The 15774-nt window shown below is 38.4% G+C and overlaps 1 protein-coding gene across 2 annotated transcripts; it reads right to left on the bottom strand.

The window, feature by feature from the left end:
• Nucleotides 1–5773: 5773 nt before the first annotated feature.
• tmem208 (transmembrane protein 208) lies at nt 5774–14886 on the bottom strand. Of its 2 annotated transcripts, none has more exons than XM_044354213.1 (7): nt 14758–14886; nt 14035–14133; nt 10247–10342; nt 9859–9918; nt 9612–9748; nt 7295–7379; nt 5774–7152 (listed from the first exon to the last, which is right to left on the bottom strand). In XM_044354213.1, the coding sequence occupies exons 2-7, from the start codon at nt 14038–14040 to the stop codon at nt 7015–7017; spliced, it is 522 nt and encodes a 173-aa protein (XP_044210148.1). In that variant the 5' UTR covers nt 14041–14133; nt 14758–14886; the 3' UTR covers nt 5774–7014. The 2 variants fall into 2 exon arrangements, with proteins under 2 accessions (XP_044210148.1, XP_044210157.1); XM_044354222.1 differs by having other exon boundaries at nt 14762–14886.
• Between the last annotated feature and the right edge of the window lie 888 nt (nt 14887–15774).

The raw sequence follows: 15774 nt of genomic DNA, 5'->3' as shown, positions 1-15774 counted from the left end.
TTGTGTGTAAGACTGGGTCAAAATAATAGATTGCTACTGGGTAAAGTTAACCAAAGTGATGCTATACTGGTCCAAACTGGGTAAAACTCAGTGTGTACATCTATGATTTTTATTTGATTTCTCATATCTGCCTTCAGTTTGCAGCTGACAAATGGGAGCAGATGACAGGCTGGCAGGAGACGGACCAGAGGTGACAAACTCCAAGGAAGGTGGAGTATCTGCCATCAAGTCTGATGCTCAAGATGCTTTACACACACAGACATGCACAGACACACACAGACACACATGAATCAAATGCAGCAGGGATTCTTCACAGCTTCCTTATAAGGCTGTGGTGGGAGCTGCCTGGCTGGTGTCATCTAAAGCTAAAAGATGATGCTGGAAATAATGATGCAAGAGAAAACATGAATAATAAAGAGAAAGACACTGTAACTGGCTCGGTCTTGCTTTTATATTATATAACATATAACATATAACTGCTGAGAGCGTCATATACTGATACCGGCCACTCCTTCACTGCAACCCAAACTGTTCGTGTCAGTTTGCTTCCAGAGTCAAAACAAGGTCTAAGCCGAGCAGAGATGATGAACTTGAAAAAGCCAACACCCTCAGCTCTAATTCTGTTTACACAGTGGAGGCTTGAACGTTCAAGGGAACACACTCTGCGTCGCATGTAATTGCTTGTGATTCTCTCTCTTCACTTCAAAGACAGGGAGCGCTGCAGTTCAAGGGTCAAAGGCTCGACTGTTGCCCAAGTGCCCCCCAATTTCCTGTTTTGTCTGGCTGCGTGAGTCTAAAGGGATCTCAAATGTGAAGGCCGCGTTCTGTTGGAGCCGACGAGACAAAAGGCTCCACTTCTGTCTGCTTATCACTCTGACTCCTTTCCTGCTTTTTTTATATCTCAGATTGTAGGATTTTTGTTAACTTTTATTGTATTCTCACAGTTTTTGTAGTTCAGACTGATGACGTTTTTTGGGTTTTTTTAGGTAATAGCACGCAAAGCAGCTCACAACCGCTGTAAGCCTTGAAACTGGAATGCAGTTTCACCTCCCTTATTTCATCTTGTCAGGATGAACCCTCTTTTATTGCCATGGTAAACAAGAACCTCTCTCTCCCACTCTTTTTCCTTTTCTCTCCATCTTAAATCAGCAGCCGAGACAAGGACGCTCGTATGCTGCAAGTTAGTTTCAGATAAATCTCACTATTTTGTTTTGAGCCTTAGAGACAATTCTGTGTCATTAGGAAAAATGAGAGCGGAAAAGAAGGAAGATTGCTTATGGAAAAGTCACAAGGTTTTAAATCTCAGGTAATAAAAATTTTTTTTAAAGCTTTTCACCAAAGTCTCACCAATGAGAATCTTCTTGGACATGTAAAATCTCAATTTTAAAAATACCTTCCTACAGAAAACACAAAGTGTATGTGTGTGTGTGAGTTTTGAGGGGGTGGGGTTACGTGCGAGTGAGTGGCCCCAGTGCTAAATTACACTGCAACATGGTCCCTCTCAAAGCCCACATCTGGGATTGGCCCTGACAACTGGATGCCGTGCTGCTCTAATTTTGGTTACTTTGTTTATAACCCTATAATAGAGACAGTATAGGACCACAGGGCTGGAATGAAGGAGGGCAGGACACAGCCAAAGTAAAAGCAGTCATTTTGAAAGAGCTTGTGGGGTTATTGGTGTTTTAGGAAAAGTATAAGGCTAGGTAAAATTAGCTGTTTGAATTCCTGTATGTATTGGATTAAAGCAAACTGTATAGTTGCTGTACTGTTTTGTATTTTCCTTTTAACAGGATTCACACCATCACAGTGATTCCTCTTCAAACCTGAAGACTGCAGGTTGTAGCTTGTTGAGTTGGGAAAGCAGGGATGCAACGAAATGAGAAATCTGTAATTATATTGAAAGCACATCAGCCCACTCACTCTCTTTGGAGTCTGAACATAATCAGTGAATACACTTTGTCAACACTTGGACTGACGGTATGGAATCACTCAGTAGACTTCGTAATAAACACGAGGACAAGGCTCATCTCAAAGAATGAAGTCAGATGTGTTGAATATAGCATGTGCGCCATCTCTTCAATATCTGAGGATTAAACTGTCGTCTACGCATTGATTTGTCACCTCTGATATTAAATCTCTCATATCAAATATGTCAACAGTTTCAAGAGCCACTGAAAAAAAAAGACAAAAACATAGATAATGATGTTTGAAGTGCTGCAGTTCTGTGTAACATTAATGCGATGATGGCTGCACACTTGATTCAAACTCATATTTATAACAGAACAATAAAAAGGATCTGCGAGCTGTCTCGCTAAAGACTGAAGCTGCCACATCATCTATGTGGCTGCAGCGCTCATGTCTTTAGGGAAATTGAAAAACATTAAAAAAGCTGTTTTTTTTTATGTTGACTCAAAATCAAGGCACATCCAGTGGTGAACGAAGTGCTCAGATCTTTTACTTAAATCAAAGTAGTAATACCACTAGGGAAAAATACTCCATTATAAGTAAAAACCTGCATTCAAAATCTGACTAAAGTAAAAGTACATGTGTTTCGGCAGTAAAATGGAGTTAAAATATCAAAAGTTGAAGCACTCATAATGCAAAATGCCTCCTTTTAGAGTGTTATATTTATCAGATTATTGGAAATATTGATACTGATTTACATGTAAGCAGTATTTTAATGTTGTCAAGGTGGAGCTCATTTTTAACAGCTTATTCTGTTGGGTAGTCTAAGCTTTACATGCAAAATATTGATCTGACAAGTAGCTAGTTAACTATAGCTGTGAAATAAATCTAGTGTAGTAAAAAGAACAAAATATATCCCTCTGATATGTTGTGGAGTAGAAGTTTAAAGTAGTGCAAAATGGAAATACTCAAGTAAAGTACCTCAAAATTGTACTTAAGCAAATGTACTTAGTCACTTTCCACAACTGACCATGAACCTTCAGGTTTGACGACTTTTTTGTTTTCAGATAAATTAAAGAAACATATGATTGAGCATGAAGGTTCATTCACGACCAAACAGCAGCTGGACAAAAAAAATCTCAACACAAAGTTCACCTTATTTGTTGTTTTGGGAGGCCAACTAAGATTTTTTTTTGTGAACATCATGTGATTATTTATGGCTCAAGAAAACCCTCTCATATACCTACACTGCATTATAATCAGCAGTAATGTCAAGCATACATGATTTGACAGTGTTTGTATGTTCTAGCTCAGAGATTTGAACATTTTGAGTTGCAGAAGGACTTGCTGAGAATCAGGAAGTACAACATATGTACAAAGTGTACAAAGGAAGAGAAAATCTGTAAGTTTAAGAAGTGAGAGAGAGAGGAGACTCTCTCCCTATCGATTAAGGTTTAGATCTCAAAAACTATAAGTCCAGTGGGAGATATATTTACATTTTGAGACAGAGGAGGCCTGTGGCAACATTTTAAGGTATGATATGTGCTTGGACGGTTGAAGTGAGACGTGTTTAGAATTTTTTTACTGGTCTAAAAAAGTCTCCGCTCTACACTGTGCCTGATCAAATGACACACTGAAGACCTGAAAACTGCTGTAACTCACTTTAGACATAAATTTCTCCAAAAGTACAAAAGGTATCACAACACAGAATACTTGTGATTAAATGTTGAGTAATGTAGTGGTTATAGTTGGCATTTGTCAAGCATCTCCATGTAGGTCTATCTGCGGACTCGCACCATCTATACGACACACCCACTTGGTTAGGTTTAGGCATGAACAGTGAGATGGTTGGGGTTAGGATTAGGGGTCAGGGGGATGTGTCGTGTAGTAAAGTGGGTATGTCATGTAGGTCTGCAAGACTGCAGACAGACCCTTCTCAGCATCTCACATGGCGACTCAGCGACAGCTGTTGAAATCTGCCACGGGCAACTTTTTCACATTTTACTGACGAAAGCGTAGTCAGTGCCAGCTAAACAAGCTGCTGCTTGAATGTTGACATTGATCTTGGCTCATAATACTGAGGAAAATTAAAGATTCCATAACATTCAGCGACACAGCCTATAAAATCCAGATGTTAAAAAGGACTACTGGAGGAACTGAGGCAATGTGCCTGTTAACATCAAATTGATCAGAAGAAGCAGCGGGAGGATGCATACTAATATGAGTAGAGGCAGTTTGTTCTGTTCTGCGGACTTTTCAAGCTGAGGGGCTCTTATCTGGAGGCGTGTGAGATCAACCTCATGGGTTTTGGTTTCCAGATCCACCTCCTTAAGGCAGAGAGCCAGTTTCAGATCCTCAGTATCTACCCCGGCCTGTATTAGACTTAATGGATTTATGCTCAGAGCCTGCATGGCAGTGGCAGCCTCCCTCCACCTCCAAACCCTCAGGTGCACCACCTGTCTGTGGCCTCAGTTAAGTTACCAGCCCATCTCTGACAAAATAATATAGTCTTTTTATATATTAGTAATAAAGTCAACTGTCTAAAACATTGAAACCAATGGATCCACAGAGGATCTATTTCAATACATTTTAATTCAATTTCCAGATGTGATGTGAAGTATGAGCCGAAGTTAACTGGAAAACTAACATGAGACAAGATGTGTGTGTGTGTGTGTGTGTGTGTGTGTGTGTGTGTGTCATTTAGAAAATCTAGCCTTTTCTAAAGCCCCCTGGTTTGCTCCTCTTACTTCACTGGGACTCATTTTCAAAGATTAGCAATTTAAAAGTAAAGTCAGTTTTATTTATATAGCGCCAAATCACAAGAGAAGTTATCTCAGGGAGCAGGTCTAGACCATACTCTTTAATTTACAGAGACCTAACATGCCCCCCCATGAGCAAGTACCTGGCGACTGCAGCTGTAGAAACGGCCCAGTGACTCACAATACCTCTACGATGAAATTTTTCAAAATGTCAACCCCACAGATAAACTGAGTATTATTATATGATATGTAGAAGAGGTATTCAGTCTCTACGAAGCAGTCAACACTGACAACACACAACATAATATAGAGTAAAGCTCATGTTTGTATGAAGTATTTGTCTGTACTCATAAAGCGGAGAGGTGTAATCAGTGAAGTGGACACACCTGTGTGGGTCTATTGTGCTTCATGTAAAGTTTGCAGGAGACAGAGAAGAGGAGACACAGCGAATATCTAAAGATTATTAGATCTACAACGAGGACTGTTGCTTGTTTCCTGCTGTAACTGTAACTTTAATCAATAACAATGTGTGTGTGTGTGTGTGTGTGTGAGAGAGAGAGAGAGAGAGTGAGTGATGAGCCCCTGTAGAAGAGGACATTATGGCTGACATGATCTCAAAAACTATAAAACTATAACTCCTAGGGGAAATGTACTTACATTTTTAGGGAGAGAAGGCTTGTGGAAACATTGTAAAGTATGATATGTGCTTGGAGAGTTAAAACTGTGGGAGTAAGACATATTTAGAGGTTGTTTTTTTTCTAGTTAAAAAAAAAAATCTTTGCTCTCCCCCCTGCCTGACACACTGGCAAGCGCTGAAAACAGTTGTAAAAGCCCTCACTTTAGACTTAAATTGCTCCAAAAGTACAAAAGGTATCACAACACAGAATACAACTTAGAAAATTCAAAGTTTTATGGATGTTTTAAAGTTTGAATGGGGTCTGTATGATAAGGGATGTTCGAGCAGTTGAGTGTCAATGTTACAAAGGTTTGACCTCAGTTGGATCATTCCTTCCATAGATTGCCATTACAGAATCTGATGTTTAAACATTCATATAAAATCACTGGAATATGCTAGAAAACAAAAAAAGTAATACCATACATCTGCTGAATGAGCTGCAGTTTGACATTTTAATGTTTTTTTTTCTAGCACAATCACACAATTAAGACTGAATGCAGAGCAACTTAAATGAACTGAATGAACATCTTTCTACAGGGTCCGACTCAACTTTGGACTCAGCGAGGTGAATCGTCACAGCCGATACAGTACAGCACAGACTTAAGAGGTTAAAATCCCCCATTAACTCTAAGAATTACATCATTGGCCTTGACGTTGGACGCAACCAGTTGAAAAACAATCATTTCTTATGCTGAAATGATTTTATTCGAGGTCCCTTCCAGACATGTTTTAAGATATATCAGAATAATCTGCTCTCAATAAGTTTGTGTCTAACATGGTTTTTCCACAAAAAAAACTTCAATTAACCTATGAATATGCAAGTGTCAAACTCAAAGAACATCGTTCTACACAGTGAAGCTCAAACATCAAAGTGAAGTAACATTAAGAAAAACAAATCAGTGACTGAAGAGGGGACGTTAAGGCACTATAAGCAAGATTTAGTCGCCTGGTGAAAAGTGTAAAAAATTGCTTTTCAGACAACGGAGAGCAGTGAGTTTTGACTTTTCCAAACAACCATATCAAGCCTTTCTGACAATTAAAAAAAACAAACACTTTTCTTGAAACATATGATCGACTCCACACGCTGGAGAAAGTTTTTTTTATTGCAAAAATGTCTCCATCTTCCTATTAAAACTTGATTTCTATCCAGTTGATTTTATAAGACTTTATAGCTCACAAACAAAATATCTCAGCTCTGTAATGAAGGCTCACTGATGAATTATGTTACATTTTTCAAAAATAACACAAAATAAAAAATAAAACATGCCATGATAAAAGAGGCCCTGGCAGAATTAATTCAGTCTTGACTCATTTTCATCAGTGTATTTGGGGGTGGGGGGGGCTGATGTGTTTGGGGACTTGATGGAAATCCGCAGGGGGAAGTGTGACGGCATTGTGCAATAGCAAAACTCTAATATCTCTGCATGAGGACAAATGATATTTGGACCGTGACATTATCTAAATAGGGAACATTTCATTTCATAATTTGGGGAGAAAATTGGATTACAGGAGAAAACAGAAAGAAAACAAACATGGAAAACAAGATTCCACATTATCAGATTTGGGTTGAGTTTAACTTAATAACAAAATTTCTTCCTGAATAACTTAGGAGTTCCATGCCATCTGTATATTAGATTCTGTGTACAAAAATACTGCTCCGTCTGCTCTGCAGCATCAGAATCTCTTCATCTGTCTGCGCTCTTGTCTTCTCTGCTTCTTCTCATTCACTTCCTCTGGTGCTGAGGGGCTTTCTGCTGTAAACCAAGGGCCTAGAAAGTTCACCCACAGCAGGTGCAGGGCACGGGCCGGAGCCTGACACAAACACACACACACACACACACACACACACACACACACACACACAGACACAAGGCAGGATTTAATTATTAACAGCTATGTAACAGGACTCATGATGGTAAACTGGAGACAGAACATATTCTACTAAAGTTCTTACCAGCAGCCAAAGATACCAGAAATAAGAAGAGATTGTGCTGAGAACTTGTACTATGGCTGTGAGCAGGATGACGTCCTTCAGGTGCCTGAAACAAAAAAGAAACTGATAATAAATTGTCAATGAAAAAAAAAAAACAAAGCGTTTCTGTGTACATGGAGAGAAACCTTTGTGCTCCTCTGCATCAGTAGTAGGTTTAGTTTCAGAGGTGGGACATCATAATGATCAATAGGACAAAAATAAATAAATACTATGTTGTTTAACATTGTTAAAGATCCCCTTCAGGCATGTTTTAGGACATGTAAAATACTCTGCTTTGAATAATAATTTGTGTCTGATATGGTTTTCGAGTTCAGGTTCAATTGTTAGAAATTCTTAAAATTAAAATCTCCTCCTTGTGTCTCATTGATAGATCCAGAATCTGTGAATATGCCAATTATATTTATTTCAAAAGTTTAACTGCTGGGCACAAGATGTCTCCTGGTTCACTGTGAAATCCATTCTCAATGTTTGTGCACTGCAGGCTTCAAGTTTCCACATCACAAGTTGTATTCAGGACGCTGAGCCGGATTATCCATATTTCATATGTCCATATATATCGGGAACACCAGTCAATTTGCCGTGCTGGGGGGCACCGATGTGAAAAAAATGAAACGCGTAAATAGTTTTCGTGGTCAGAAATGGCAGATACAACATTTATAAAGCATTTAGATTTAATTTATCGTTATTCTTATTAATAAGAGTATGAATAATAAGAATAAGAAAACAGTTGAAAAGTAGCTGCTGCTGTGCGTCTTTCAGCACCACAGAGGCATGGATAGAGAGAGAGAGAGAGAGAGATGCTGTTTATTTCAGTAATAATAGTAACTACACTTTATTGCTGATAGAAAATATGTTTTAAGACCATTTTACTAATCCATCCTCCTGTGTGGAATAAGTACGCCTGCACCTTTGTATATCTGAGTTCTACAGTTCATACATGAGTCAACTATTTTATTTTCTGTTTTACAAAGGTGAAAAGGAAAATCAAGTCCGTTATACATGTTGTACCTGCTGTTTCTGACAAGGAAAACGAAAAATGCCTTTTCGTTTGTGGATTTTGAAATGAAAATCAAATTAAACTATTCTTTTTTTTCATTCCTATAATTTTTGTTTCTGAAAAAAACAACAGAACAACAAAACAACCATAATTTCTAACAGCCTACACACTGCAGTACATTGTCTGAGTATGCTTCTCCTTCACATCACCTCACTGGTGCTCTGTGATCATTCAGCTGTTGAAATGGTTTCTTGCAACAGTCATTATTGTACTTGCCTTATTTGGTATATGTGGGTGTAATATGGTGTTGTGTGCGTAAAATGTGCAGTGTAATGTTTTCTCAGACATAATCTGTAATGGTTTTGCATGTAGGCTCATGTCTATCTGTGCTGTCAGGTTTTTTGGTTGTGTACTTCAGCAATAAGTTCATGTAAATCTATGATCTGTATACACATAGTAAATTTCACTATTTTTACATGTAAAGTGGGAAGAGGGGGGTTCTTCAAGTGTGGTCACCCTCAGTCACCGCACTGTGTTAATCCGGGCCTGACGGGACCACAACAAACTCATGCTCGTAAGTACACGTGTTAAACTGAAATTTACGGTGTGCAAAAAGAAACTTTCCCCGTTCAGCAGATGAATGTGAAAACAGCCCTCTAGTGTCAAACTCTGCACATACATCATTCTGCACAGTGAAGCTCAAGCATCCAACTGAAGCATCCAGGGGGACTTTAACATCGGCCCTTCTAAATTAAAAATAGAAATTCAGTGATTTTTTCCCCAATGAACAGCCTCAGCAAGCTCCACCAGGGCAGACGTTTTGTAGACTTTCTACCTGAGACAAAACACCAAAAACAGGCCCATAAAGCTTTTATTGCTGCTGTACACAAAGCTTAATATTGCTGTAAGTGAACAATAACATTTGAAGGAAATCTGGTGCATCAAGATTTTATCAACGAAGCACTTCACAAAGATTGAGAGTTAAACAGAGGACACATTTTAGAAACATTTTAGCACTCAAACACTTGTAAAACTGAAGTCCACCTGGCCTTCTGACTCTTCTACACCTGATGTTAACATCTGCATTATGTCTACTTTACACTTAAAATCACTTTTATAAAGTATCTGCTGTATACACCCTGAACATTTATTTCTCTTTCCCACACAATCCACATGTACAGTGAGCTCTTTGCCTCACTTGTTCAGCATTCAGAAGCATCCTGATAATCTAATTTTTGACACTTTCTGAGCATCAATCATCTTCTCTCTTTGGTTACTTACTCTGCCATTCCCTGCTCCATGTTTAAGTCTATTCCTCCGTCCAGTAGACTTCCATCCTCAGCAAACACTGGCTTGGCCATAGCAGACATGGAGCGGTAACTCCCGACATACACTGCTAGTGCAAACACGAGAAGCAGCTACAAGAGGAGGAAAGAAAGACAATGAAACAGATTATAAATTACGACGTTTAAGGAGGATTTGTGAATATTTTAAATAACAATGTTGTCGCTTGTTTAAATACACTCACCCATGTCCAAAATGTAGACGAACTGTAGAAAACCAATAGATTTACAGCAGTATATATTGCCTGTGGAAGAAGAGCAGTGTATTTGACAAAAGTCTCAGTGAGTCATTTTTATGACTTCATGCATTGCCCTTTTTGCTTTTTGTGAAACAGCTAAAACAAGATATAAAAATGTGAAGTTTGAAGTTCGTCTTTTGTTACACAGTGAAATAAAACAGGCAATGTCATGATGGATTGTAGTTACACAATTTTATGTGCAAGCCTCGATCCAATGAGAAGGATGACTATAAATGCCACATCACTCATTCGAGGACTGCAGTGTTCATCTCGCTGACATTTAAACATGTTTTTTTTGACTGACGCAACCCAAAATTAGGGTCGAGGTTCTTACGTTAGCTCCAAGGATGACTCTTGTGTAGAACTTCAGAGTCGCCTCGTTCTCCTCAAAGATCTGCTTCTTTCCCTTTGTGCCAACTTTCCCTTTGGGCTGCAAGAAGGAAAACAATAGAAAGTGCTTTTAGCAATCGAATATGCATCTTGAGCCTAAGTGCAGGTTTTTTTATGGTTACTGGGCAGACCAAACCAGCTTACAGTTTAACCTTAAACAAAAGCACCAAAAGTACAAACACATTTTCTGCTTTGCACTGTTTGTTTGCAATTCTGCAACACAATTCTTGCAAAACACTAAACACTGTTGCTTACATTTGACACGTTGTTCAAGAATGAAATCTCTTGCAATAATTGTGAAAACACTTTTATTCAAAATGGAAAACGCAGCTGAAATTGGCAACACACACACACACACACACACACACACACAAAAACACTTGTACACTAATTGAACACCAATCAGTTTGAGCCTTTGCTCTACGAATAGACCTCAGGTAAGCCTTGGGTCACCTCTTTTGTGAGAACTTTGCATACAAGGAGGCAGTGAGAGCGAGAGGAAGAGGTAGAGGAAAAGAGAGCAGTAGGAGGAGGATGAGGACAGGAACAAAGAACGGGACCAGGCAGCAGACGGAGACATATTTCCGACGACATTAGGGCCACTTTGGCGGACCGTGGCCTGACGATGAGGGGGGCCGGGCAGAGAGTCAAGCCCAACCTGAGTCGCTGCGCAGTTGCATCCATCATACGGACATTTAGACTGGAGGACAGGTATGTCTTCAACTTACTAGACTGTACCTATGTAATTGTTGCACATCATTCTGCATCACAGTACAGTGGAATATTAGGTCTGTGCTCATCAGTGAAAAAGTGCGGGGGCTCCTGCCTCGCCTGTAGCTTGTAGTTTTGACTAAATATATCCTTGTGTGAAAATGTAGACACTGTAGTCAAGTGCAGTGCATGCATTTTCTGTTACAGAGAGTCCTGGACTTTGATGCTGCTGAACAGCCTCATGAGTTTATTTTCATTGATGAAGCTGGATTTAATCTCGCTAAAACCAGGCATCAGGCTGAAATGTTACAGCACAAAGAGCCATTGTGAATGTCCCTGGGCAGTGCGGGGTAAATATCACCTTGTGTGCCGCCATAAGTCTGCAAGGAGTTCTCCATCACCAGGCCACCCCCCTAGGTCCCGACAATACTGCACACATAATCACATTTCTGGATGCGCTACATAATGCAGTTGTCAAGGACGGACCAGAGCAGCCCAGGTTTGTTGTCATCTGGGGTAATGTTATTTTCCATCGGGCTGCTCTGGTCTGCGACTGGTTCACCAACCACAATAACATCACAGTTGCATACTTGCCCCCTTATTCCCCATTTCTCAATCCGATTGAGGAATTCTCTTCGGCTTGGCGTTGGATAGCGTATGACCGCCAACCACATGCCCGCCTGCCTCTTCTGCAAGCAGTGGAAGAGGCATGGGAAGCCGTTGAGGTAGGTCGGTCCAGGGTTGGAAACGGCACACAAGGCAATATTTTTCCCATTGCCTAATCAGGAATTACATTGTTTAAGATGCAGATGAGATGATGGGAACAGACTCTCACAGAAGGTGGGATCCATAAACCATCCATCCCTTACAATCCCTTACAATGTTATTTTTTTGTTTACTATTGCATCGTAATTGTACTGTAATTATTTTTATTTCTGTGAGTTTATAGAACATATTGCAGTGATTACTGTACTGTAATTCTACTTTTCTTTGTTTTTTTGTTGTTGTTGTGAAACCAGTAATGGCAAAGAATAAGCCGTATTTTCCGAAGTCTTTCTATTTTTGTGTTCATTGAAATGTAAGTAGATGTATTTTACTGGAACAATGCCATTTTGCAAAAGGATTGTTAGGTTTTAATTACAGTTGAATTTTGACAACGAAGTGAGATGTTTATCTCCAAGTGTTATTTGGCGTTTGTGTAGAGTTTTGACACAATGACCCAAATTCCACAATAAGTGTGTAAGCAATTGTACAAAAACTGTAATATCTGCTTCATTCAGTTTCAACTTCAGATTTTTCCTCTTTAACAATATTTCAGATGTTGATCTAACTTGAACTGCAAACCTGATGATTTGTGAACTTTATACATCTTCATATCTTATGATAGAAATACAACCCGGATGATGAGTCACTCATTCACATGACATAATGAATCACGAATTCTAGCACAGAAAAAAATGTACCTTTGAACTTTGGCTCTTCCCTGTTGACAATTAAATATCATAAGAAAGCAAACAAGGAAGTTTTTTTAAAGCGTCTGTTTAAATCATGTGTTTTAAGCATGTGATGGTTCCTTAAATGTGCAGATTTACAGCTTTTCCTTGTTGTTACATTATTATAAACCGATTGTTTGTTTGTGTATCTGTTGGTTGGACAAACAACACATTTGAAGTTAATTTACTAACTGTAAACCTTTATTTATCTTCCAATAAGCTCTGGATTGACAGTGATCGACATTTTTCACCATTTCTGACATTTTATGGCTCAAACAACTAATTGATTAATCAAGAAAATAACTGACAGATTAATCCATAATGAAAATAATCGTCAGCTGAAGTCCTACAACTTTTGTTGTAGATCTGTCTTAATGATGTAATTTTGCTCTGTGCTGTTTGTTTATTTTGTTGATTGTTCATGTGTGCACCACCCTGTTTTAGGTTGTATATAGTTATAATCAAGGCGTAATGTTTAACTAAGTTATTATTCTAAGAAAAACAACTTGTGAGTAGGAATTTCACAAGATTACATGGGAGGCTGCATAACACCACATCTAAATGTTTATGCTGCTCTCTTGGCCAGGTCTCTCCAGGAAAAGAGATTTTAATCTCAATGAGATTTTATCTGATTAAATAAAGGATATATAAATATGAATAGATTCATAACCAACGGGGATTAAAGGGCAGCTTCACAATTTTTCAAGCCTGTCTTGAAACAATAGTCAGGTGCCCAAATGAACATTGACATTTTTTAATCGCCATAAACATCCCTCCTGTTCATACTGACCATTAGAAGATCCCTTAATAATGCACTTACAATGTAAGTGATGGGGAGCAAGATCCACAGTCCTCTTTCAGTGCAAAAATGTATTTAAAAGTTTATCTAAAACTAATATGAAGCTTCAGCCGTCGAAATTGGTGCGATCAAGTCAATATCATTCAATACTACAGCCTTTTTCGTGCCAAAGTCCCTCTTTATGTAACTATACTTCCACTGCAGCTCAACAGGGAAACACAAAGAGGGAATTTGATGCTAAAAAGACTGTAAATGTGGCAGATATCCACTTGATATGTCTAACTCAGACTGCTGAGGCGTCATTTAAGCTTCAGATAAACACAGAGGACACACTGTGGACTTTGGCCCCCATCACTAAGACTGGAAGCACGTTTGAAGGGGATCTGTTAATAGTCAGAATGAAGAGGAGGAATGATTACAGCGAGGAAAACCTCTTTCAATGTTCATATGAGCACCTGACTGTTAGCTGTTGTCATATGGGCCCTTTTAACTGATTATAACTATGATTCAGCTTTGTGAAATAATCTTTGTATGGAAGAAAAACTGGCATAAATCTGTTTTTTCGCTAAACAGACCAAATTTGCGTTTCCTCTCGCTGCAATTGCGTAACTGTTCAAGACAGCATCATTGGAAGCTACAGTAAATATTAAGATGACTGTAGAAATGAATGAGTGAGCAGCTGAGTGACTGTCAGATATTGTTGTGACTGCATGTGTCTGAGTCTCTCACCGCCATTCGCTCTCAGACCCGGTGTTGCTGCTCGCTTCCTCTGCGTCTTCTTTGACATGGACCTCTGACCCACTGCCGCTGGTCTCCGTTATTATTTTACTGCATCAAAAAAAGAAATTGACAGTAGTCACTGCTGCTGAATTTCTTGTAACACATCAGCATTTGAGGCTTCTCGGGGTCAATACATCCGGCGCATGAAAATGCCGTCATCAAGTCGTGTTACTGACACTCGAAATTTGGTGACAAGGTGCCATCTGCTGGTCATATTTAAAAAGTCAAGTGGCAGCAGAAAAGATAATAAAATGTACCTGTGATTACCTATGATAATGTAATTATAATATTAATTAATATGTGCAGGTGGGTTTCAAAATCTTCTGTTATTATTTAAATGGTGAGTTCACCCAAATGACAAAAAAACAAAAACAAAAATAAAAAACACAACACATCATATCTGTAATATATCTAACGTTAGTCATGTAGATACTTTTGGTTTTATTAACGTACTTAGTTACTTTCCACCACTGCTAGAGTCAAGAGTTCAAAGTAAAAATAGTAAAATACACTTAGCATAGCTAGCTAGCGTTAATTACAACTCTACTTAGAATTAGCAACAGATTATCTAGACAGTTAGCTAATGGCTACCTTTGTTAGCTTTAAACTCATCTAAACTACGAATTACGTATCAACATTCATAAAACAGCTAATGTATAATAAAAAGATTACCAACAAAAAAAATGCTCCAACAAGGACGTTTGGGGAGTAGATAAAAGATGCTTGTCGATATTTGTTTTGTCACAGATTTGACAAAAGTCTGTTAAACTACAACTGTCGCGGTTGCTGTAGAACAGAATGTTCAACAGTTCACTCGAAGGGATTTTTCTCACCATGGCAACCGAAAGTTGTTCTTGTTAATGGCTTGTTAATAAATGATCAATAAAGCATTAGATAATTTAATAAAAACTATTTGTTACAACTATTAAAACATTTATAAAGTCTTCCTCATCAGACAGTAGAACCAAAAATGAAGGCACATCTTTACTAACTTGGGTTTATTTGCCACTTGACTATAATTTGCGCTTGCAAAAATAATTTTTCCATCAAAGAAAAATAATTAAATATGCATTATATGTTAATGCAATATATTGTGTGTCAGTTTGTAATGTCTCAAGGAAGGGTTTGTGGAGTCAAAGTTAAGTATGTTAAAGTAAACACATGTAACTCATAGGCCTACATGTTACAGCCATATCCGCCCCTACAGAAAAAAAAAAAAAAAAAAAAAAAAATTGGCCCCCTGATGAAAGTTTTGACTTTCATAGTTTACATTAAAAATTTTACATTTTTTTCAGAAATCTACTGTAGATTACACAATCAACACAAGGCTGCTGCAAATCTCAATTATTGCAATATAACCTTACAATACTATTAATACTACTAATACTGCTCTCACACGAGGAAGTTCAATGTGTGAATTATAACACTTTACTTACCCAACTTTAGCCTGTGTGACACTAACAGAGTTGTTCTTCACAAAAACACATAGGTTGCAGTCGAACAGAAATGGTGTGTTGGTGCCATTTTGTTCAGATGCAATCCTTAACATCGATTTTATTCTTAAATGATTTAAAAGAAATAAACAAAACATACAGACTGCGTTTACACTTCACTGGCTAATGCCCCCCAAATGAAAATCCTAAAAAAAAAAAAAAAGTGGCCCATAGTTGAACCTGCTTGTTGACACCT

Source organism: Thunnus albacares, chromosome 1 (assembly GCF_914725855.1).
Source record: "Thunnus albacares chromosome 1, fThuAlb1.1, whole genome shotgun sequence".
Classification (NCBI taxonomy): domain Eukaryota; kingdom Metazoa; phylum Chordata; class Actinopteri; order Scombriformes; family Scombridae; genus Thunnus; species Thunnus albacares.
This window is presented reverse-complemented; position numbering and strand designations above follow the sequence as displayed.

Excerpts from the sequence above, each read along its gene's own strand:
- tmem208 (XM_044354213.1), bottom strand. Across the intron at positions 9,919-10,246 it reads GAGTCATCCTTGGAGCTAAC|GCAATATATACTGCTGTAAA; the intron begins GTAAGAACCTCG and ends CTTCTTCCACAG. Across the intron at positions 7,380-9,611 it reads ATGGAGCAGGGAATGGCAGA|GCACCTGAAGGACGTCATCC; the intron begins GTAAGTAACCAA and ends TTTTTGTTTCAG.